The 23,258-nt window shown below is 59.7% G+C and overlaps 9 protein-coding genes across 9 annotated transcripts; 6 read left to right on the forward strand and 3 right to left on the reverse strand.

Annotated features, from left to right (window-relative positions):
• Positions 1–442: 442 nt before the first annotated feature.
• Positions 443–1,461, forward strand: BJ171DRAFT_278066 (ribosome biogenesis protein SLX9-domain-containing protein). The gene has a single exon (XM_053106872.1). The coding sequence runs from the start codon at positions 575–577 to the stop codon at positions 1,082–1,084; it is 510 nt and encodes a 169-aa protein (XP_052969674.1). The 5' UTR covers positions 443–574; the 3' UTR covers positions 1,085–1,461.
• On the reverse strand, positions 1,462–4,242 carry BJ171DRAFT_278068 (Metallo-dependent phosphatase-like protein). Its single transcript, XM_053106873.1, has 3 exons — positions 3,994–4,242; positions 3,418–3,667; positions 1,462–3,117 (listed from the first exon to the last, which is right to left on the reverse strand). Exons 1-3 carry the CDS (start codon positions 4,022–4,024, stop codon positions 1,839–1,841), a joined length of 1,560 nt encoding a protein of 519 aa, XP_052969675.1. The 5' UTR covers positions 4,025–4,242; the 3' UTR covers positions 1,462–1,838.
• A 605-nt stretch (positions 4,243–4,847) lies between these two features.
• On the forward strand, positions 4,848–6,380 carry BJ171DRAFT_472462 (uncharacterized protein; the record flags this gene model as incomplete). The annotated part of the gene is made up of 1 exon (XM_053108658.1): positions 4,848–6,380. The coding sequence occupies one exon, from the start codon at positions 4,848–4,850 to the stop codon at positions 6,378–6,380; it is 1,533 nt and encodes a 510-aa protein (XP_052969676.1).
• A 265-nt stretch (positions 6,381–6,645) lies between these two features.
• BJ171DRAFT_578712 (uncharacterized protein) lies at positions 6,646–8,049 on the reverse strand (the record flags this gene model as incomplete). The annotated part of the gene is made up of 6 exons (XM_053113912.1): positions 6,646–6,798; positions 6,893–6,922; positions 6,991–7,050; positions 7,234–7,376; positions 7,541–7,796; positions 7,915–8,049. The coding sequence occupies 6 exons, from the start codon at positions 8,047–8,049 to the stop codon at positions 6,646–6,648; spliced, it is 777 nt and encodes a 258-aa protein (XP_052969677.1).
• A 772-nt stretch (positions 8,050–8,821) lies between these two features.
• On the forward strand, positions 8,822–12,945 carry BJ171DRAFT_278147 (uncharacterized protein). Its single transcript, XM_053106874.1, has 8 exons — positions 8,822–9,098; positions 9,548–9,705; positions 9,988–10,034; positions 10,133–10,283; positions 10,737–11,749; positions 11,867–11,898; positions 12,087–12,192; positions 12,398–12,945. The coding sequence occupies exons 1-8, from the start codon at positions 9,067–9,069 to the stop codon at positions 12,638–12,640; spliced, it is 1,782 nt and encodes a 593-aa protein (XP_052969678.1). The 5' UTR covers positions 8,822–9,066; the 3' UTR covers positions 12,641–12,945.
• A 210-nt stretch (positions 12,946–13,155) lies between these two features.
• Positions 13,156–14,280, forward strand: BJ171DRAFT_578714 (uncharacterized protein; the record flags this gene model as incomplete). Its single annotated transcript, XM_053113913.1, has 4 exons — positions 13,156–13,223; positions 13,416–13,436; positions 13,662–13,774; positions 14,162–14,280. The coding sequence occupies 4 exons, from the start codon at positions 13,156–13,158 to the stop codon at positions 14,278–14,280; spliced, it is 321 nt and encodes a 106-aa protein (XP_052969679.1).
• A 260-nt stretch (positions 14,281–14,540) lies between these two features.
• BJ171DRAFT_638325 (uncharacterized protein) lies at positions 14,541–15,483 on the reverse strand (the record flags this gene model as incomplete). Its single annotated transcript, XM_053115740.1, has 1 exon — positions 14,541–15,483. A coding segment is annotated over one exon (774 nt), but the record flags the coding sequence as incomplete, so codon positions are not given.
• Positions 15,484–17,120: 1,637 nt separating this feature from the next.
• BJ171DRAFT_456210 (sulfate adenylyltransferase) lies at positions 17,121–19,679 on the forward strand. Its single transcript, XM_053108311.1, has 4 exons — positions 17,121–17,723; positions 17,997–18,146; positions 18,255–18,453; positions 18,669–19,679. The coding sequence occupies exons 1-4, from the start codon at positions 17,195–17,197 to the stop codon at positions 19,513–19,515; spliced, it is 1,725 nt and encodes a 574-aa protein (XP_052969681.1). The 5' UTR covers positions 17,121–17,194; the 3' UTR covers positions 19,516–19,679.
• Positions 19,680–19,974: 295 nt separating this feature from the next.
• BJ171DRAFT_493160 (uncharacterized protein) lies at positions 19,975–22,010 on the forward strand. The gene has a single exon (XM_053109890.1). The coding sequence runs from the start codon at positions 20,036–20,038 to the stop codon at positions 21,749–21,751; it is 1,716 nt and encodes a 571-aa protein (XP_052969682.1). The 5' UTR covers positions 19,975–20,035; the 3' UTR covers positions 21,752–22,010.
• The last annotated feature ends 1,248 nt before the right edge of the window (positions 22,011–23,258 follow it).

Consider the following 23,258-nt stretch of genomic DNA (forward strand, 5'->3'; position numbering starts at 1 on the left):
ACGGGAAAAGGCCGAAAAGGAAGGAGCGAGCCGGCCGGGGCCAGCGTGTGTGTGTGCGGCACAGAGAGTGTGGGCGGCGGGCTGCGAGGCGGGGCGCGCTGTCGGTGCGGTCTCGGCGCGGTCTCGGCGCGGTCTCGCCGGCCCTCTCGGCTGTCCTGTCCTCTCGCCCGTCTTCTCGGTCACGCCCTCGGTCACGCTCCCCCACCGAGAGCTGCCACACACACACACCGCAGCACGCACACACACACCGCAGCACACACGCACACAGCGACTGTGTCTGCCAGCCAGCACCTCTTTCCATATCCGGCAGGCCGGCCCGATTTGGCCAAGTGTGTCCGCGGCTGCCGATGCCGAGCCACAGACCTGTTCCGTGCACCGGATCGATCCGGCTGCGCTGGCTTCCTGTGCTCAAACTTTTTTTGTTTTTGTTTTCCGTCTTGGTCTTGGGGTGTTTGGGTGCTTGGGTGCTTGGACTCGGATATCCTCGCTGTCCTCGACTGCGACTGCATTCGGCATTGGCCATTCCTGCTGCTGCTGACAGGCAGTCTCCATCCGCGTTCTTTCGCCGCTCGCCATGGGTGCCGGAAACAAGAAATTCAAGGCCCGCTCTGGCAGCGCCGCCGCCGCCCCCGCCGCTGCCGCTGTCGCCGAAGCTGGTCCGTCGCGCACCGCCAAGACCGTCCTCGACAAGACAGCTGGGTCCAAGCGCATCATCGACAAAAAGTCCAAGCGGCTCCAGAAACAGAGCTCGTGGCTCAGCAAGCTGCAGAAGGCGACCGAGTCCTCAAAGGCCACTGCCCTCAAGAAGCACCTCGATCTCTCTTCGATCAAGTCGGCCCTCGGCTCGGTTGGTCTCGTCGGCGGTAGCGGCGCTGGCATCTCGGCTGCCCCGGCTGGGGCGGTGGCTCCCGGCACGGCCTCCTCTTTCCACAAGTCGCAGAAGAACAGGAAAAAGACCACCGTCAGCGAAGTCACTCGGTTGCAGAGTGTCCTTCAGCATCCGGCGTTCAAATCGAATCCCCTTGCAACCATCCAGCAGCACATCAAGAACACCATGACCCAGGCCGGCGCCCCCAGCTCATAGACCCTCCCGCATTGCGGGCTCATGAACACATCGCGTGTCGCTCCATTCCAACGCAATCGTGGCCGAGCTACCGGGTCCACAGCCAGATGCGATCGGGATCCATTCGATGAATTGCCACAATCCACCTTGCCGATCGGCGCACCGCCCATCCGCATCCCTTCATCACATTTCATATCAAAGCCCACTTTCCGCTTCCGTCGCTCCAGGACCAAGCCAAGTCTCGAGCGCCGTGGAACTAATGCACGATCACAGCTTGGTCATAATGAAGAATGAACAGTCCACACAGCCGCCAACGAGCCTTTCGTCAATGTAGTCGAGACGTCTCTGGCAAGGGCCCGCTGACCTGAAGTCCATGCTCTGGACCAAGTATCTGGGTGAAATCACGCCGCCTCAAGCCAAGCAAGAGGTTTATCATTTGGCTTGTACTGGCAGTGAACGATGAGAAATAGACCGCACAATGGCACGCGAACAAAGCAGGTTGTCTGGCCACGCGGACTAAGAAAGGCCAAGTCTCTGGTGTATGTGGAAGAGCTGAGAACTAAGAGCAGATGGAAAAAACAAGGCAGGGGACATTGATGAGGGTGCAGGGCAAGGAAACATGCGGCGAAGGGCGACGAGTGGCCGACGGATGGATTGTGAGAATAAAGTTCGGTTGAGCGAAGCTCATAAAGCTGAGAGCCGGATGTGGGGGGGGGGTGAATGGGAGCGGTCCCATGGCCGTTATCGCAGAGGAGGTCTGCTGCCGCCAGTCGATCTACGACAGCAGAGGATCCCGCTCGCCCGAAGACACACGCTGGCGCCGCATCTGGAGGTGGAATCCAACGACTCCCATCACAAACGACAGAGCCACGCCGGCCATGATCCAAAAGAGCGTCGTCTCGTCGATGATCAGGTCCACCTGATTCGAGTGGATAGTCATGCAGGCCTTGTACTGCCGGATCAGGGTCGAGCTCTTTGTGCTGGAGCTGCCCATTCGAGCGAGCAGACGGCCGACGGATTGCGGATCCATTCGCTGCATGCCAAAGTCCTCGAGCGAGTGGCAGTCGACTTGATACTGGAACGGCTCGGAGTCGTTCTGGAAACGGGCCTTGCCGGGCTTTTTCCGGGGCGGAGGATCGGCGTGCTCTCGATCCCACTGGCGGTTGGCGGCTTCAAGGTCCAGATGATACTGGGCATAGTGCTGGATAAAGGACTGGTTGGTGCCGTCGTTGGTGATGGCCAAGGACCCGGCGCGGAACCCGGGATTGAAGACCGGGACAATCGAGGGCGATGTGTGGTAGAAGCCAACAATGTTCCATTGCGGGAAGGCATAGCGCTCTTGGAAGAGAACCGATGAGGTGATGGGCATGAAGCGATACTGCGACTCTGCCTTTGGGCGCTGCCAGGCTGACTTGACAAGGACAGTGAGGATGTCCTGGTTGATGTGCCCAAAGAGCTGCCCGAGGATGACATCGGAAAACTCGCCGCTGATCTGAGAATACCACTCGTAGCAGTTTTTCCGGTACGACGGCTCGCCGCTGGCGTCGGTCGGGGCGATGTGGCCGACGATCATGACCTTCTTGCCGGCTTCGCGGATGTGGGTCAGCTTGGTGACGAGCCACTGCAGCTCGACGTCACCGGGCTCCTTTGATTTTTTGAGGGCGTAGTCGCTGAGGCTTCGCGAGAGCGGTACACAGTCCGGAATCTCGGGGTTGTCGCTGTACCAATACAGGCTGTTGGTTGCAATCACATCCAGGGCCCCGGGGACGAGCTCGCGATGGTGGTAGCCGCCTCGCTTGAAGCTGGCGGCAATGTCCTTCTTCTCGGCCTTGCTGGAGCCCTTGAGAAAGGGCTTCCAGATCTCATAGAGCCCGTCGAGGACGTCGTTGGGACCGGCCTTGAGACTGTTGTGCGGCCAGACATCCCAGTTGCCGATGGCAGGAACCACCTGCACCCGGCTTGTGTTGAATGCGCTTGTGAGGAACGACACCACGTTTTCGTTCTGCTCGGTCGGTTCGCCTTTCTTGACGGGTAGATTGTTGTCGCGATCATGTCTGGTTTGACAGAAGCCACATCAACAGACAGGCGCCGAGGCGGTCGCGGTGGGCAAAGCGATCGAGATGGTCCAGATAGCGATAGTGTACGACCGGGAAGCAATAGTCGATCGAGCGATCGCAACGGCATCGATGGATTGATTGTCCAAGCACAGATAACGGCAACAAGGCCAAAGGTGCAGCACACGGAGCTGGGATTAGCGGAGCGGAAAGGGCGCTGTAGCGTCCACGAGCCCAGCCTCGACCCGAAATCGCAATCCAGGAACAGGCAGCTGCCCCTTGACCCACCACCCAACCGACCTGGTATAGTCGCCGGTCATGAAGATCACATCCAGCGAGTCGGCCATGCCGCTATCGACCATGAACTGCAAGGTGCTGTTCATGAGCTGAACGGGCGAGTCGCACGGCGAATTGGGATAACCAAAGTAGGCCGAGTTCCTGGACGGGCCGGGTTTGGACTTGCGGCTGGAGAGCTCTTGGTGGCAGTAGCTGGGCGACGGCGCAGAGTTGGGCACATAATACGGATCCAGATGGATGTCCGTCAGCTGGACTGGGAGTTGGAGTTGCACATGCAGGCACGAAGTGGGGGTGTTCGATATGGATGCAGGCGAGACATCGAGATGGTCGAAACAGCGGGACGCAGGGTTAGCGACAGGCAGCGACGGGAGCGCAGTGATCCAAGGTGCTGCGTGCTGTGGCAGGCGAACGTATACGAGTATAGGGTATGAGGGTACGAAAGTATAGGGTGCGGCTGAAGCAGCTGGTGCAGACGTGCAAGCAACGCGAGGAGCGGCATCACAAAGGGAGAGGCGGATATGAATAGCGGGGCGAGCACGAATGCAAGCGGGAGAACGGGACGGACGGAGCGATCGGTACTGAAACGCAGGAGGGTGGGCTCGACGGCCATGGCGGCGGAGACGTGGGCTGGGACGGGCAGGGGGTGCTGAAAGAGAGTGCTGAAAGAGAGTGCTGAAAGAGAGTGCTGAAAGAGAGTGCTGAAAGAGAGTGCTGGCGGCCGAACCAGACTGCCGGGGCGCGAGACCGATTGCAGAGCGGGTTGGAGAGTGGATTGCCGCGCAGACAGAACGGGACAGAACGGGACAGAACGGGACTGGACCGGACCGGACTGGACAGGGCAAGATGGGGCAAGATGGGCGAGATGGTATATATACGAACCACATGTGTGTGTGTGCATGGCTGCGCACCAGACAGGGCGGACAAGGCGGACAGGTGTGTGCGACCGCGAAGTGGTGCAGACAAGGGCGGCGTGAAGCACTTTGGAGTGCTTCTGCTGCGCGCCGGTGTCTGTGTGGGCGCCGCGTCTGCCAGGCGAGTGCGCATGCGCGTGGCCAGAGCGCGTGCACCCCAGGGCCTTGCTGCGCCGGGCGGACACGCCGCAGGGGTTTTGTCTCTCTCCTTGCCTCTCTCTCCTTGCTTCTCGCTCCTTGCCTCTCTGGCCTTCCCTTGTCATTTTCCTTCCTCGCCTGGGTCGATGTTTCCTCTCATGCATGTTTCTTCTCGTGCATGTTTCCTTCCCATGCATGTTCCCTTCCCATCCTCCTCCGCGTCCATCTGCGTCCTTTTCTCGCTCTCGACGACCATCTCTCAGCACCCCAGCCACGTGTCTCTGGCCCCGTGCTTCGCCACCATTGACTTGGTTGTCGTGCTGTCCCACACAGCCATTTCTCTCTCTCCCGCCTTCGTCCTGTTCTATCGCCAAGCTCCTCCTGATGCTTCCCCCGCCGCCTGCCACCAAAGTCGACACCACCGCCAATACAAGCACCGGCATCACCGACGATTCGCTGTATCTTCTGCTGGCGCTGCTGGCCCCCTATGTCGATCCCGCAACCTGGACTCGGCTGTCCTCGGTCTCGCGTTCCTGGCGAGCCATGCTTGCCAATCCGGCCAACTGGCGCATCCAGTTCCAAGCCTTCTTTCGCCTTCCTCCACGGATCTTCCGGGCCGACCACCACCAAGTCGTCGTCGCTGCACACGCCTTCCTGACCCGCACTCGTCCTCAGCCCTATCCATGCGAGTCTTATCTCTGGGGCGTCATCCACCCCGGCGCGCTGCTGGATCGTCTGCGTGAGATGTGTCTCGCGAATGCCCTGGCTCTCTTCCATCGCTGGGAATTCGCCCGGCATGTTCCAAGGCCCAGCTCGAATCGCCTGGAGAACTGGATCTTTGCGGGTTCGCTGCCGGACATGGTCGGCCTCGTCGGGATGTTCGCCTATGAGATCGACCACAGCGGCGGCAGCGTGCTCAAGCTGCCCGAGACTGTGTGTTTCTGGAAGCCCAAGTGCATCCGCATTGACTCGGAGCAGCTGCACGATCTGCCGCGATCCTTTGGCTGTCTTTTGGCCTCGCTCGAGAAGCTTGAGATCCGGAACGCCCATGTCACCGAGCTCCCGCCCTCGTTTGCTGGTCCAGACGATATCGACGCCTCCGCTGCCATCGTTTCCGGTGGCTCGCCCGCCCACCATCGACCGCTCCAAGTCCTGGATCTGTCGAGGTGCAGCTCTCTGCGTTCGGTCGAGCATCTCGGCCATCTGCCGAGCCTCACCGATCTCAACCTCACCAACTGCTCCTCGCTCGAATCCCTCGAGGTCATTAGCCTCTGGCCCAGCCTCTCGTACGTCGATCTGGATGGATGCACTCAACTCACCACCTTGGGGCCGCTGGAGGGCCTGTCGAGCCTGAGCTGGCTCGACCTCAACGAGTGCTCCTCCCTCGCGTCGGTTGGGTCGCTGGCCTGCTCATCCAGCCTCACCTTTCTGAATTTCAACGGCTGCTCGGCCCTGCGCTCCGTGGGACGGCTGGGCGAGATGCCGTCGCTGGCTTCTGTCAACCTTAGCGGGTGCACTGCTCTCGAGTCGCTTTCATTCCTGGAGGATCTGGTGGCACTGGAATCGCTGTATCTCAGCAACTGCTCTGCGCTCGCCTCGATCGAGCCACTGGCCCGATTGAATCGTCTCATCCACCTCAACCTCGACGGCTGCTCGGCGCTGGCGTCCCTGGAGCCTCTCAGAGGCTGTTCTTTGCTGGCCGAGCTCTCGCTCACAGGATGCTCGGGTCTGTCGGCGCTGAGCCCTATAGCCCGGCTCCCGGGCATGCGCACGCTCTTTGTGTGTGCAAGATCGCCGATTCCATCGGAGGAGTGTCTCATTCAGGAAGCTCAAGACGGACGCAGCCAATGCGGTCTGCTGCCCCTGGTGATCAAATACTGCACAAACCACTTGCACAAGCGCAACCCGCCAGCTTAGTTCAGCTGGACACTGACGTGATGAACGCATCCGCATCCCTCAAGTCCCAGCAGCTCCAGGTGTCGTGCGGGCCGCTCGATCTTGGAGGCCATCTTGCGCTCATGCCACTCCCTCCTTCCTTCGTCCGCCCTGGATGCAAAAGGCAAAACGTTAAACTCTGCAGTGCAGCCTTGATCGCAAGCACAACGGCAAGCATAGCAGCAAGCACAGCACCCAGTTGCTGCCGACTTTGGCTCCAGCTCCGACCCCGGCCATTGCATCCTCATCAGGCAGATCGGATCGGAACGACATCCCCGCGTTTGACATACCACGACGCATTCCAGCCGTCTGCGGCTCCACTGGAATCGTTGAATTGGATCAGCACTGCCCTGGACGACTCGGCCTTGAGTCGTTGGTGCAACGCGATAACCGAGACCTCCTGTCGTTGAATGCACGGTTGGTTGGCGACTCCAGCTGCAGGTTAACCAACGATAGCAATGCATGCGTCACATGCGGGAAAGCTGGCGACGCACCTCGACTCCTCCTTCGACGCCCGGGATCAGCTGAGAATCGATCGATGTTAGTGCGCGAAGCAATCGGTTTGGCTCGCCTGCGAACGGCATCAGCTTACCCCCTCGGCCACCATGAGGAACCCGGTGAGGGCGAGTTTCTGGACATTCCACAATGCAGCCTAGAGCATGTGGACCACGAGCGCAGTGCGTGTTAGTGAGTCGGTTGATCGTTGTTGGCAACAACGACGGTCACAGCCCCACTCGATGCTCTGCACTTGATCTGGACCGTGCTCTTGGCATCCAGAGAGGCCATTCGGCGGACGAACGACATGAAGCCAGCAGACGCTGCCGTCGAGCCTCACCGTGTTCCATGGGGCCGTGCGTCCGTCGAGCGATTGTTTGCCGGCGACAAAGTTGTGGCCATTCAAAGCCTTGCCGACGACCAAGGCGTCTTGACGGTAGAAGCACCGGGTAGACGAGGGGAGAAACGAGGGTCCGTGATGAGCTATCCGAACCGAGACGAGCGAGGGCGATGGGTGGTTGTGAGTGGATGCATGCGAAATACATCGAGCCTGGCTTGCTCCAGGGTGGATCCGTCTCCATGAATCCGCATCGATGCCAGGCGACGTCGATGGCCAACGTCACCGGGCCAGAGTCATGCTCCCCAACCTTGCTGCACGAGCGCTGCCCGCATTGCCTCGATCTCGGCATCAGCCAGACGGACTTCCACAGACTGGAACAGGGCAATGTCGAAGCCCTGCTGGGCCGCATAGTGCACCAGACTGTTCAGGGCTGGAATGAACTTGCCCCAGTCGCGGACGGGCACCAGATCGATCGATGCAGAGCCGGATTCTGGGGCGGCGCTGAGACGACGGGGCAGAATGCCTTGCAGCTCGATGCCAAGGTCGACATCATCCTCTGGATACTACAAGCACAGCGAACACAGGAAGACAGCCCAGCGTGAGCAGCGGCGTCGAGGAGTGGTTGCAGCAGTTTGGTTGGTCTTGCGGTCATGAGGATGTGCTCCTTCTGGGGTTGCTCACCGCAATGGCGATCCTGCTTGCGTATGCCGAGGTGCTGCGGCATGCCTCGCGCAAGACCGAGAGGTCGATGGGCGCCGAGCGATCCTTGACGTTGTTGCGGTGGATCCGGAGGCAGATGACGATGCCGCTGTCCATGCTGCGATGCGACGGGCAGAGAGGGACGGGTGCTGGCCGAGCCCACGTTGCGCGTTGCTGGGTGCAAGATGAGCCGAGCGAGAAGGGCGGCCAGGGAAGAACGTGCTTGCCTATTTGCCTGCTTGCTGGGGCGAGACGGAGTGGAGCGGCAGATGTGGCCCGCAGACACTCCCGCCTGGCCATGGCAAGCGCAACGGCATGTCCAAAGTAGGCCCAGACCGACGCCAGGATCAGCAGCGGCAACAGCAGCAGCAGCAGCAGCAGCAAGTGATCAGCAAAAGTCGAGCCAGAGCGATGCAACTCACAAGCAGGCGGCGCCACCAGCCCACGGCCATGAACCGGTGCGGCGTGTTGGAAGCAGCGATGAGCCATGCCGTTTCATTCGTTCACACGTATCATCCGCTTGTCGAATCGTCTCCCGCCCATGAGATCCCCTTGACCGAGCCCATCACAACAATGCGAACGCCAGATCGACGCCATTCAGCCAGGCGGCGGATCTTTGCCATTCAGCGCACACAAGCCATTGATATCCCGTTTCGCCATGAGTCGACTGCTTACACTGCGATCGACACTGCGATCGACACTGTCGGAGACATGTCGTTCGCAACATGCCCTGGCAACATGCCCTGGCAACATGCCCCTGCAGCGCTCTCGCCACCACAGCGGCGCACCCCAAGCGCCAGGATGCCCTCGCCGAGAACGCCCTGCTCAGTCCCACATGTGCGACCGGCGCCTCCAAGGCTGTTGGTCTGCTGCCCTGTCCTGGCTCGTCTCCAGCGACAAACAAACACGGCCGGCAAAGCCCACTCTGGCCAGCGCTTTCTCCTGTTGTCCGGCCCAAGCAGTGCCGGCGCTTCTCCATTTGTTTTTCAGGCTGCAGCCCGGCTGGTTCTCTGACTCTTCCCTTCCCTTCGCTCTCGATCTTGCTGTCCTGCGGCCCCGCAAGCTTCTGCTGCTCCTCTGTCGCCATCTGCTCTCGGCACACCCTTCCCAAACCTTCCCTGCCGGCGCCCCGCCATGTCCTCCAATAGCCCAGAGCCCGTGCTCCAGTAAGTCCGTCGCGGATTGATAGCCATGCCGTTGCGCAAGCGCTGTCTCGTGTGCTTCATCGTCCAATGTCGGGCTGTCCCTCTCGGGCATGCCCAGACATGCTCGGGTACCGACGCATGCTCTTGCTGCTGCCGTCACTGCTCTTGCTGCTGCCGTCACTGCTCTTGCTGCGATTGCCCGCGGGTCCCCGAAACTGGGCCATAGAGGGCCCATGTCGGGCTGCCCTTTGGTGGATTCGCCGTTTCCTGAATCAAGGACGGGCAGTCGGGGCGTGGCAGATCCCGCATCGAGGCATCCGCATCGAGGCATCCGCATCCACATTTGCTATGGTGGGCCATCTCGCCATCTCCGCTCACAGCCGTCTGAATTTCTTCTGGCCATCCCCGACAACGCATCTCCTCTTATCCTCTGTCCGGATGACCATGTCGGCATCGACAACCATCCTCAGTGACCGATACGGGTTCAAACGAACCTTTGACGCCGTCTCGCAGGAGGATCAGGATCGGTTCGACCGCGAGTACCGCGAGATCGAGCGCCGACGGTCTCAGAAGTGGGCCCAGCTCCTCTTGAGAAATAAGGGCGAGCTGCCACCCAAGTCGGATAAGGGTGGGTCTACCGAGAGCGCCGAGGCTGTGCAGGCCGAGCAGATCGTCGCTGTCGGCGAGACTGTCGTCGCTGCGTCCTCGAGCTGTATCGATCTGGAACTGGTGGTCGCCACCATGGCTGCTTCGGCAGCAGCCGCTCTGGCTCCCCGTTGCTGCGTCCGACCCGATCGATCGAGCAGGGAGCATCGCAAGCCACCATGCCCATTCGTCGATTGCCCACCCGGCTAACCACCAACCAACCTCCACCCCTCGCTTCCTGACCTGCAACGACGCTCCCGACCAGTCAAGCGATATATCCGCAAGGGCATTCCCAAGGAGCTTCGAGCCCGAGTGAGTACCGCAAGCCTGCCTTTGTGGCCGCAGACACTGTTTTCCGAGGATCACCCCGCCCCTTCTGCCTCTGACCAACAACTATCCTTTCCATCCAGTCCTGGTACCACTACTGTGGTGCCGACAAGCTCCGAGAGGAGAATCCCGCCATCTACGTTGCGTTAACCTACCGAGAATTCCAGGATCGGCAGCAGGGCTATACCAAGGAAACCAACAAGGTTCTGGAGTGGATCGAGATTCTTGAGCGGGGTAAGATGTGCATGAGAAGCCGATGTCGGAGACTGAAGAGTGTCGCCGATTTATGGAGCCAATTCTGCCGCCTCAGTCTCGGCAAGCTGTCAAAGGCGCATTCTCCTCATTCGTCCATTTGCACATTCGTCCATTTGCACATTCGTCCATTTGCACCATTTGCACCATTTGCACCATTTGCACATTTGTCCATTTGCACCATTTGCACCATTTGCACCATTTGCACCATTTGCACATTTGTCCATTTGCACCATTTGCACCATTTGCACCATTTGCACCATTTGCACCATTTGCACCATTTGCACCATTTGCACATTTGTCCATTTGCACCATTTGCACCATTTGCACCATTTGCACCATTTGCACATTTGTCCATTTGCACCTCCCTCTCTCGATGACGCTGACGGTATTCAATGCGCTCATATCCGACGGGTGCCGTATGCTGTGCTCTAGACGTCCATCGGACCTTTCCCGAAAACACCAAGTTCCAAGTTAACCGGGCCGAGTCCCAGAGCATTCCGCGCATCCCAACACCAACGCCCAAGGCCTCATCTGATTTGTCGCTGGTTTCGTCTGTGGACGACGACTCGGACTCCTCTATTGTCGACTCAGACTCGGATTTCGACAATGTTCCGTCCGAAGGCGAGACCAGCAGACCCTCGCGCTCCAAGCCTGCCCAGCCAGGCCAGGCCAACGACAACGACGAGCCCGAGTCGCCCTGGTACCGCATTTCGCCCACAGAGCATCTGACGCCTGTGGAGCGGCTGCAGCGGTCACCGTCGCGGTCCAACTCGGCGCACTCAATCAAGTCCAACCGCTCGCGCCGATCGCGGTCCAACTCGCAGCGCCAGAGTGGCGACGACAAGCTGGCTGCCGAGGTGCCGCCGCCTCCCGTCCCTTCCATCCCGGTCTGGGAACTCAATCCGTATCTGTGCTCGCTGCGCCGCATTCTCGCCGCCTTTGCATACTACTCATGGCCTCATCCCGATCCCGCACGTGCGCTGCCTCATCCGTGCTCCTACAACATTGGCTACTGCCAGTCGCTCAACTTTATCGTGGGCATGCTGCTGCTCGTCTATGGCGAGGGTGAGCCAGGCTATGCCGCCACCACGCCGCTCTCCAAGAACGACACGCGCATCGATGTCGAGGAGAAGGTCTTTTGGACCCTCGTCGTGATTGTCGATCAGCTGCTGCCCAAGGAGATGTACGGAAACACTCTCGAGGGCACTCGCATCGAGCAGGAGATCCTGTGGAGATGGATCCTTGGCCAGAGGGGCTCCAAGTTTGGCGTCGGCCGAGTGGCCAAGTGGGTCGACCACATGGAGACCAGCGAGGTGCCACGGTCTCCCAAGATCCGAGCCAAGGACCGCGCAAACATGGGCCAAGGGGGCAGCGGCATGCCTCCGCTTTCCATGGTGACGACCCAATGGTTTATGACGCTGTTTATCAACGTTCTCCCTGTCGAGGTGAGCCCGCAGTGCACACCCGGACACGCCTCCGCCTCGTCGCCGACGATCCATGCGACTAATGGCAATCGCTCTCCTGTCTGATGCTTCTGGATCCTCGATCGATCGTGCACCAAGACTGCGCTGCGTGTCTGGGACTGCTTCTTCTAGTAAGTACGAGCACGATGAATGCGAAATCGCTGCATGCCGAACGTTTGATTGCACACAGATACGCCCGTTTTGCCACCGCGAACTCGGTCGTGTGAGAGGGATGGTCTCACTCGGTGCGACGCATGTGCGCACTGGCCCAGACATGACCTGGGGCTGATGCCAGCATCCACCTTTGTGATTCTCTCAGCCAAGGCGAGAAGGTTCTGATGCGAGTGGCGCTGACGCTGCTCAAGATCCATGAGGAGCAAATCCTTGCATTCGAGGATCCTCTTGAGGCATGGAAGTTTGTCAAGGTGCGTATGTGTGATTCCAACGCATTGTGCCGGGCCGAGCGGAGCCGAGGCGATGTAGCTTGGCCAGCCTGCCCAACCGATGGCCAAGTGACCAGACTTTGCTGGCCAGACAGGGTCCAGTGGCGATACGGATATGCGAGCACGGCAGGCTCTAGCGTTGCTTGGCGGACCTTGATCACTCACACAGCCATCTGGGACCCAACAGGATATGCCGCAGCGAATGTACGACTGCCACCGCCTGCTCGAGATCTGCTTCAAGCCCCGGCATCCCATCAACCCCTTTGAGGAAACCACGACGATGCAGCTCGAGAACGAGGACGGTGCCCGGCGGTCCACCAGCGTCAAGGTCCGCCGCGGCGTCGGCACGGTGTCGACCAAGCTCATTGAAAAGTACAGAGAGCTGGCGATTGAGGAGCGCAAGAGCACGACAGGGCCGGAGCAGCAGTAGCAGCAGCAGTAGCAGCAACGAGGCGACGGCGCCAGTCGATGCACACTCGTATATTTCAGTTGGCGACCCCGCTGCGGGTGCTTGTGGGTGTGTGCGGACTCTTATCAGTTGATACGGCTGGGCTGACTGGGAGACCGAGCCTGCACTGCTTTCGCATGTCCAAGGATCGCCGATTCATGTTGCCGCCCTGGACCAGCCCTTGTTCCCCCCCACACACACACACACAGCCCCAGCCCTAGACCTAGACTGCGCACGTGTTCAACCTGCCAGAGAAAAAAATGCACAAATATCGCACAACACGGCTCGTTCTGCCGGATCTGCATACCCGCACATACGAGATCATCGCTGACGGGGAAGAGCGGTCGGAAACATTGCCGATATCGACCAGAGGAGACCTGTCCTACACCTGCACCCACCAGCCACAGCTTCCGAATCCACCGCCTTTCTTTGCTTTTCGCCCATTAGCTCCACAGAGCAACACCACTCCCTCCATCGTATTGAATCACACAACAGCCATGCTCCGCTTCGTCGACAAGATCACGCTGTCGTTTGCGCCCCTGAATACCTCCTCTCGATCTGTCCGGTAGGCAGCTGCGCAGGTCGAGTGCGCATGTGGATGTGGGTGTGGCCCGAGAGTCGAAGGAGCGGCGTTGGGCAGCGCATCTTCAACTCGCAGCCAAATCGTGCCAGAAGGAGGATCAGGGAGACGAATGAAATGAAGGAATGCACTCAACGTCGCGGTGAACACTGCCCATGGCCTCGGCCATGTGTACAGCGCCAGCTCCAAGCCGACAAAGTAACAACCTTTGGCGGATACCCGATGGGACGAAGGGGCAGTGGCGACAAATACGATCGGCCGAGCATGGCGAGATATGACGGGCCATACTGGGCATATCTGGGCATTCCACACAAGACAGACCAGCCAGGCGATGCGCGCATATACTCGGAGAAGGGACAAGCGCCGTGAGCACAACTGGACGACTCTAACCTGGCGCACCAACGCTCCAATGCCGCTCGACAGCGGATTCCTGCAGTACCTCAACACCGCCAAGAACCGTGCCTCGAATCCCAAGGCCGTCATGACCCTCAACATCTCGGATAAGATTGCACGACCTCTCGTCGAGGTGCACTATCGTAAGTGTGGGGATGTCGATCCACCCGTTATGTGGCCTTGCCACCAGTTAGATATGGAGCAACTGGCACCGGAGTGACGATCTGGTTTGGTTGTTGGAGCTCTCGCTTGGCGCGATTTCTCCTTGCTGATGCTCACTACTGACCCGATTCGCCTCTGGGATGATGATGATGATGATGATGATGATGATGATGATGATGATGATGATGATGATGATGATGATGATGATGATGATGATGTGGACCGGCTCTCGATCTGCAACCCTATCACCATATGCAACCTATCACGCTCTCAAACGGGGCCTTCGCCGCAACTCGTGTTGGTATGCTCAACTCGGCTCGTGGATGTTGGATGCACTTGGGGGGGGGGCCATGTGTGTGCCCAAACAGGCGACAAGCACATTCTCAAGGTCAACACCGACACGCTGACAGCACAGGAGATAGTCGCCGATGTCCAGCGACACAGCAAGAAGCTGCAGCTGGCCGAGGACATTAGCCAGGCCAGCTAAGCGACAAGCGCAGCCAACCTTTGAATGCATTGATAGGACAAGAGGGGTCGAGCCCTTCGTTCTTTCAATTTCTCTCTCGCTCGCTCTCTCCCTCGTTGTGAATACATATGCTGGCGCACCTGCCGGTTTTCTCCGCGACATGCGGTAATGCCTATAGCCAGCGAGGGCTCTCGCGCTCGGCCGTTTCTTTCTGCCATCACTATTGGGATTGCCATTCTGTTGCTCTGCTATGCGTTCTACCAGTATATTCTATACTGCATGCGTTCTATCTATCTATTGATTTATCTGCTCTATCGTCTCTATCTGCTCTATCTGCTCTATCTGCTCTATCTGTTCCAGGGCCCAAGTATCGATTGATGCCACTGCACTCCGAGCCAGACTTTGTTCCCACGCCCGGCCAGTGCCCGAGGCCAAGACGGAGCGATCACATCAGAGCACCGCTGGTAGTGCGCGGCGAGCAATCGTCATCTGCGAGTCGAGGCTCGAGGGCACGGAGATTGACGAGCCGTTCATGAGCAAGGATGTCCGGAGTTCGGACCAGTCGCAGATCGTGGCCTGGTCCGGGTCGCTGTCGGATGTCGAGGCGATGGGCTGCTCGGATGCAGGCGGTGCGAGTTCCGAACCAGCCCGGGCAGCCACAGAGTCGTTCAAGGAATGGCTGTCATGCTCTGTCGGTCCAGGCGGAGTGATCATGATGAGCGGAGACAGGGCCGGCCAGGGAAGTCCGGTGGCTGCAGCGTCGTTTGGGGTTGCATCCGCGGCCGCAATCACAGGCGAGTCGAGAAGCCCCGAATCGATGCTGGAATCGATCGTCACAACTCGCAGCAGGGTGTCTGGATTGTCGGGCGCAGGCCGGGCTGGCGTGCGACTGGCAGCTTGGTGCTGAACGTCGAGGGTTTCGACGGGTTGAGCACATTTGGAGCTGCGGCTGCGTCGGCGAACGCGGATGCAGAGGATGGATGCGACGAGAACCAGGAGGACCAGGGCAGCACCGCCAAGGGACCAGAAGAGAACTCTGTGGGTCGACAGGATGCTGGTGGGCGGGGTGTCGTTGGGTGTGGTCATTGTGCCCCGTGTGATGGTGAGAATGCTGTGGGGTCGCTGGAGAGGAAGAGATCGACGCTGATGGTCCTGGACGTTCCAGAGCCGATCATGAAATAGGCCGAGGGTCCTTTCGTATGCCCGGCAAGGGTGGGCGCACCGCCCAGCCCTGGCTGAGAAGAGTCAGCTGCACCAGGCAAGCCCAAGATATGAACCTGGAGAGCCAGATGCGAACAAGCTGGCTCGTGCAGCTGGAGCCCAAGGCGACCCAGCCAGCAGCAACAAGCGGCCGAGTCAGGAGCGACGATGGCTCTTGTTGGATCTGCGGATCAAGGCCGGGCTATAAATAGAACCAAAAGACACAACGGCCGCCGTGGTAACGATCGAGATGGGGCGCATGGGCGACTGGGAGAGGTGTGGACCGTCGGCGCGATTGCTACCGGGGGTTGAATTGACGACAGGACATTGTCTCGTTTGGACAAACACGGCGTAGCCGGATCATATCATTTCCCTGGGTGTCCCTGTGTGAGGGAGGAAGCCGCAGGGCAAAGAGCAAAATCACTGCAAGACCTCGGTGAATGGATTATATATCAAAGTCGTCTGATCCACACAAGCCACACAACCCACGCAACCCACGCAAGTCATCCGTGCGTGAGGGTGTCCGGTTGCTGTAATCGGCAAGTGCCTGTGCTGGCTGGATTGCAAATGCGCAAGCAGATATGGGAGGCAATCCGCGGCGAGCAGACAGACGGCGTGGCGGACGAGGCCCGACAAGCTCATGGCAGCCGAGGCTCTCCGGCGTAACGAGCACCAGGAATTGCCCCGACGCTTGGTCGGCGAACAGCCCGGGCGGTCATGGCCGTTCTCGGCTGCTCGCCCGGCTGCCATGTACAGACAGCGATCATGGTTGCCGACACGTTGCGAGCACGCTGCCGCCACGCCCCCGCGCGGTGCCTGAGTTTTGGCTCTTGGGCAACGGCGGTATTCAGGGGTCGTTGCGGTGGATAACGATCGGGTGGTGGACGTTGTCGGGCGATGTGGTTCTCTGCCGGGGCAGAGCTGGCCAGGGCAGGCCACGTATGCCAAGGCAGAACCGCAGGACCTGCGCTTGGAGGGATGACCCGGTCAGACACAGCGATTCGCTTGGCAGTCCAACTGGCAGTCCAACTGGCAGTCCAACTGGCAGTCCAACTGGCAGTCCAACTGGCAGTCCAACTGGCAGTCCAACTGGCAGTCCAACTGGCAGTCCGATTTGCAATCCGATCAATGCTCAACCGCAAAACCCATCCCCCAAGCCGTCCAAGCGACCAGCCCGGCGATCCGCCCATCCGACCGCCGCTGCCATGTCTCTTGACCCGGCACGGCCCATGTCTTTCGGCGGCCCGCAGCCGCGCCTGGTTGGCCCGCTGGTTGCGTCATCGCCGCCCACTCAGCGGCGGCCGCGAAGACCTCATCGCGGCCGCTATGTAATCGTGCCGCGACAGGAGATTAGACATGTTCCACAGAGACCGAGATCTTCGCCGGCCCAAGGCCAACGAAAGAAAAAAAGTTTGGGGTCGGGACGGCCGAGAAGACTGCAGGCGCATGCCAAAGCCACTGCCGAGAGCGCCGTCTGCGTTGCTTCTGTTGCTCCTGCCAGCGGTGCTGTGCTCTCGCCGAGACCCGCGCTCTCGCTGTGGTCTGCGCCCGCTCGCGACATCGGTCACTGGGCCGCGGCATCGCTGCCAAACTCCCCCCCCCAATCTCACATAAATAGACCCATAACGCACCTCCCGTCGCCTCTTTCTCCCTCGCGACGCTTCCAGGCTGTTCCCTTGATCTTCCCCGAGCATCTCACTCTGCTCCTTCCACTCCCCCTCGTTCATCTGCAGCCATGTCCAACTCTCCTCACGGCGGAATCCTGAAGGACCTGGTCCTGCGCGATGCTTCCATCAGCCAAGCTCTGCTCCAGGAGGCCAATGGCCTCTACTCCATCGTCCTGAACGAGCGCCAGCTGTGCGATCTCGAGCTGATCATGAACGGCGGCTTCTCGCCCCTGGAGGGCTTCCTGAACCAGGCCGACTACGAGAACGTCGTCACCAACCTGCGTCTCGCCAACGGTGTCCTCTGGAGTATGCCCATCACCCTGGATATCTCCTCCGCCCAGATCGCCGCCGGCAAGCTCGCCAAGGGCGTGCGGGTCGCTCTCCGCGATCCCCGTGATGATGCCTCGCTCGCCATCCTGACGGTCGAAGACGTCTACCAGCCCAACAAGGTCCGCGAGGCCGAGCTCGTCTTTGGTGCGAACGATCTGGCCCATCCCGCCGTCGACTACCTGCACCGCGTGGCCAAGGAGTACTATGTCGGCGGCTCGATCCAGGCGATCGCGGCCCCGGCTCACTACGACTATGTCGAGAACCGATGTAAGTCCGGCATGCACCTGTCGTGTCGCCCATGGCCGGATCTTTGCCTGCTCTTCGTTGGCATAGCGATCGAGTCCACTGCCTACGAGCTCTTGTACTTGAGTGGACGATTCTGCTCGGATATATGGCCCTGCGATCGGCATCGCCATCGTCCTTTGCAAAAACCAAAGCCCCACGTTTCTACCTGTCGCTGTTTGTGCTGCTGATCGCCGCGGTGTCGGTTGTTCTCGCTGTTGCTGACTTGCCCTCCAACTTCCCCGCGCATTCCACCAGACACCCCCAATGAACTCCGTGCTCACTTCAAGAAGCTCAACTGGACTCGCGTCGTCGCCTTCCAGACCCGCAACCCTATGCATCGCGCTCACCGCGAGCTCACCGTCCGTGCCGCCCGTGCTCGCCAGTGCAACGTCCTGATCCACCCTGGTAGGCATCTCCTGTCCACCGTGGGAACGTTTGGCGCTGCCCTTCCACGCCTCATCCTGGCTCCCGAGTACTAACGCGAGCACCACATCCTGCCCATGTCTTTGGCAGTCGTCGGCCTGACCAAGCCTGGTGACATTGATCACTACACCCGTGTCCAGGTCTACAAGGCCATTCTCCCCAAATACCCCCAGGGCATGGCATCTCTCTCGCTGCTCCCGCTTGCCATGCGCATGGGTGGCCCTCGCGAGGCTCTGTGGCACGCCATCATCCGCAAGAACTATGGCTGCTCCCACTTCATCATTGGCCGGTAAGCAGCCGATCGAGCCCTATCTGTCGCATCCTGAATCCGCATCCCCATCCACACCCCTACCCACGTCCACATCCGCACCCTGAATTCGTATCCGCATTCGCATCTGCATCTGTATCTGCGGCCCAGTCGGGCCCCGTGTCCTTGGTGGATCTTCCTCGATCCACGCCGGGACCAACGTTTTGCTCACCCTTGCCTTCGCTCCGCCTTCCCAGTGACCACGCCGGACCCGGCAAGAACAGCCAGGGCAAGGACTTTTACGGCCCCTACGATGCCCAGCATCTCGTTGAAAAGTACAAGTCGGAGCTCCATATCGAGGTCGTCGAGTTCCAGATGGTCTCGTACGTTCCCGAAACCGACGAGTACTATCCTGACAACGAGCTGCCCGCCGGTGCCAAGACCCTCAACATCTCCGGCACCGAGCTCCGTCGCCGCCTGAAGACCGGCGCTCCTATCCCGGACTGGTTCACCTACCCTGAGGTCCAGCGGATCCTGCGCAGCGCTCACCCGCCCAGAAACAAGCAGGGCTTCACCGTCTTCCTGACTGGCTACTGGAACTCGGGTGCCACGGCCATCGCCAACGCCCTCCACGTCTCACTCAACCAGGACGGCCAGCGCCCCACCACGTTGCTGCTCGGTGAGACCATCCGCTCCGAGCTGTCGTCCGAGCTGGGCTTTACTCGCCGCGAGCGTGACATCAACATCCACCGCATCGCCTTTGTCGCTTCCGAGATTACAAAGTGCGGAGGCGCCGTCATTGCCGCTCCCATTGCGCCGTACGAGTCTGCCCGCGAGGAGGCCCGCAAGGCCATCTCCAAGAACGGCGGCTTCTTCCTCGTGCACGTCGCCACTCCTCTGGAGACCTGCATCGCCAGCGACCGCACTGGCACCTACGCCCGCGCCAAGAGTGGCCTGATCAAGGGCTTCACCGGCATCGATGACCCCTATGAGGCCCCCAGCAAGGCCGACCTTGTCGTCGATCCCAGCACCAGCTCCATCTCCCAGATCGTCCACGAGGTCATCCTCCTGCTCGAGAAGGAGAACTACATTGGCGAGCGCTAAAGCGGCCCGGACCGGAGGAGGGACCTGTTGATGCGGGAGACCTGGTGCTATTGCCGTTGGCCACTGATCCGCGATGCAGCCCAACCCACCGAATTTTTGATCGTTTCGCATCCGAGAACAGCACCGTTCTCATGTAAAATATAACTAGTATACTTTATTCAAGGGGAATCGGGACATCCTCGTGATTCCCGTATGTCAGCGTGGTTTATGATGAGAATGGGTCGAACAGAACTACACGCGATTCAACAGATCACCTCTGAGCGAAGACCTCCAGTCGCTCTCCGGCCTCGAGTCATTCTGTGCTTGGGCACATCGGAAGGGCATGTTCGGGACACCCCCTTGATGAATGGTCTCGTGGCCCAAACAGGGCCCATGGGTTGTGCCTGCCGACCGGGCATGGGACTGCGCCCAAAGCACCACCCCGCCATACAAATGGCCATCGTCCTCCATCATCCGAGCCCATCGCCTCCCGAACCCACCTGCCCTCTTCAAACCCACCTGCCCAACGCTCGCCTCCGCCATGAGCTGCCCGAATCCCCAAGAGTTCTGGATGCCCCTCGATCCTTCGCCCGAGACCAGTGTCAACTGGCGATACAAGGAACTCGACCCCATCACGGCCATCGAGCGCCAGTACCTCGGAGTGATGAATGCCATCCTCGACAAGCCGCAGTGGTGGGCAAAGCTCAAAGATCCAGAGATCCAGCAAAAGTGGCGGCAAGAGTCCGGCCTCGGCGAGGCGGCCTTCGCGTTGCTCCTCCAGGAGCTTGCCTGCTATGCGCGAGACTTTATCCAATCCAAGGAGTGGCCCAACGTCTCGCCCATCCCTGCCCACGGCGTCTACATTTCGGATCTCTCGATCAGTCCAGAGCTGCGCCAGCGGCTCCTCGAGCATGCCGCACCTCTGGAGCAGGAAGCCCTGGTCGAGGGCCGCTGGCATCCCGGCTCCAAGGGCATTGTGCTGGATCTGGTCCATCCGTCGCCCCACTGCCTTACCTTTGGCAAGTCCCGCTTCTCCAGAAACCCGCAGGCCCTGACCGGCACCGAGACCATTCACTGGCAAGGCACACCCGACACTCGCCGAGACATCTCGGCCAAGTATCAGTGGCTGCCCGCCGAGTTTGAGATCGATGCCGACGGCCACGTCTCCATCGCGTCCTACATCAACAACCTCCATCCCGAGCTCCACAAGGCTCTCTATGGCGATATCGAGCGCATCTTTGAGGCCATGCTGCCCATGTTCGAGCTCACGGTTGACTCTCTCAACTCGTCGCCTCGCAACCGCATCGACGTCGACTATGGTAAGCTGTTTGACCACGACCTCTACGACTGGCAGTCCCTTATGTGGAAGGAGCATCGCCAGCAGCTCCGCAAAGCGCAAGCCGTTGAGGCCGCTCGTGTCGGCGACGACGGCCAGCCCACCACCGGCGATCGTCATCACGACGACGATGAAGATAGCGATGACGATGACGATGATGACGATGAGAAGTGGAACTGGATGGATGCCCTCGAAGACACTCGCGAGCTCCACGTTCCCCAGCTGCCCGAGAAGTTTGAGCCCGACGTTCCCAGTCCCGCCAGATTCCGCGCCCGATCCGTGCAGGCCATCGTCAAGTTGGCCACGATCCACCTCACGCCCGAGAATCCGCGCTATGACGGCGGCAGCTGGCACATGGAGGGAATGGAGAACGAGGCCATCGCCGCCACAGGCATCTACTACTACGACATGGAGAACATCACCGACTCTGTCCTGCGCTTCCGCCACGCGTTCGATTCCATGGCCTTTGAGTACAGCCAGAACGACCACCGCGGCATTCTCGAGGTCTTTGACGTCGAAAACGACACCGAGGCCTTGATGGAGCAGGGCCAGCTCACGGCTTTGCCTGGTCGATGCGCCACGTTCCCAAACTTCCTGCACCACCAGGTGCAGCCATTTGAGCTTGCCGACAAGACTAAGCCAGGCTTCCGCAAGGTCCTGTGCTTCTTCCTCATCCACCCCCGGAACCACATCATCTCCACCCGGCAGGTTCCTCCCCAGCAGCGATCGTGGCTCCGCCATGCGCTCTACAGACTACTCCGCCCAAGACTGCCCGAGCTGTGTATCGATCGCATCCAGTACTACCTCGACTGCGATATGTCGATGCAGGATGCCTATGCCCACAGCGAGAAGGTCATGGACGAGCGCAAGGCAGCCAACAGGGACCGCGACTATGAATACGTTTCACTTTGCGAGCACTAGACCGACAGCGCGGTCGTGAGTGAACTGCAGTGATAATACAGCATTTAGAATCCGATAGGACACTGCTTGCACCATCGCTGCATCGCTGCACTCCGTTGTACTGCAACCGTGAGCCACGATCGCCTCCCCGAGATGGCCCTAGCGGAGCATATCGCCTCAGGTGTTGCGCCGTGCAAGTGTTGCGTCATGCCAGCATCGCTCGAGCAGAAGTTAGAGGCAATCCAATAAAAAACGGGACACCCGGGTTTTTGACCATTCATCGAATATTTTGTTACCCAATGTTATCGCGCGCTGGCCATGACCATTCGCCACACATCCGACTTTCGCACCGCCGCATTGCGATGCTACGCCCTCATCCATAGCCTGCGTAAGGTCGCCTCCATATTCAGTGTATCCAAGAGCACCATCCATCGATGGCACCGAGGATGCAAGCTGGATGACCCATCCCGGGTCCCAGCTCGCAGATCCACTTTCTTCGAGCAGGCATGTCCAGTCATTCGCACCCTGATTGAACAGGACCCGTTCCAGACTGGTCCTGTGTTGCGATGCAAGCTCGAGTCCATCCTCCAGAGGAAAGTTTCACTCTCACTCTGCCACACTGCCATCCACCGAGCAGGTCTCTCACACAAGAGGGCAACACACCTCTACAAGTCCAAGCGACTGGATGAGCGAGTGGCACAGTTCAGGGACCAGGTCCGCTCCATCGACCCACGACGATTCGTTTTTGTCGATGAGACAGGGATCAGACGAACCACCTTTCCGCTCTACGGGTACTCGCCCAAGGGTGCTCCGCTTCGCCAGTGCAATCACATGAAACACAAGTCTGTCTCGGCTGCATTTGCCATCAACCACTCTGGTGTGCTGCATCGCATGTACATCCCCACATCATTCAAGACACACTCGATGGTCGAGTTCTTTGAGCGAGCGAGCTTCCCAGACGACTCTGTGATTGTGATGGACAATGTCAGCATGCACAAGACAAGGGCTGTCCTGGACTGCATCGATCGCCGAGGGTGGTCAGTGATCTTCACCCCACCTGCTTCACCCGACTTCAATCCCATCGAGAACTTCTTTGGGATTGTGAAGCACCAGTACAGGAAGACAACAGTGCTGAATGCGTCCGAGGGGTTCAGAGTCGGGATGGTGACCCTGTTTGAGTCTGCCGTTCGGAGAGTGCTTCCAGATGTCTTCCCACGGCTGATTGAGCGAGCGATGCGCTTCTGGGGTTGAGTTCCCTCCAATCACGCCGCCATTTTCGCGTTCACATCCCTGGCTTGAACCTCTCGGCGATTTTTGAACAGGGTCACTTCCCCAACCAGCCCGCGCAGACGGGTTCCTGCTCTCGGGTATAAATGTCCCACCTTCGTCCTGCTGCTTTCTTCCCTCATCTCGCCTTGATCTGATCATCGCGCCATTGTACGATAAAAAAAGTCTCTGCTCTGACCAGTACCACTGGCAGGCATCCAGCATCCTCTGCCCCCATGCCTCCGAAGCGTAAGGGTACCGG

This window comes from Polychytrium aggregatum, assembly GCF_025602895.1.
Source record: "Polychytrium aggregatum strain JEL109 chromosome Unknown BJ171scaffold_7, whole genome shotgun sequence".
Lineage (NCBI taxonomy): Eukaryota > Fungi > Chytridiomycota > Chytridiomycetes > Polychytriales > Polychytrium > Polychytrium aggregatum.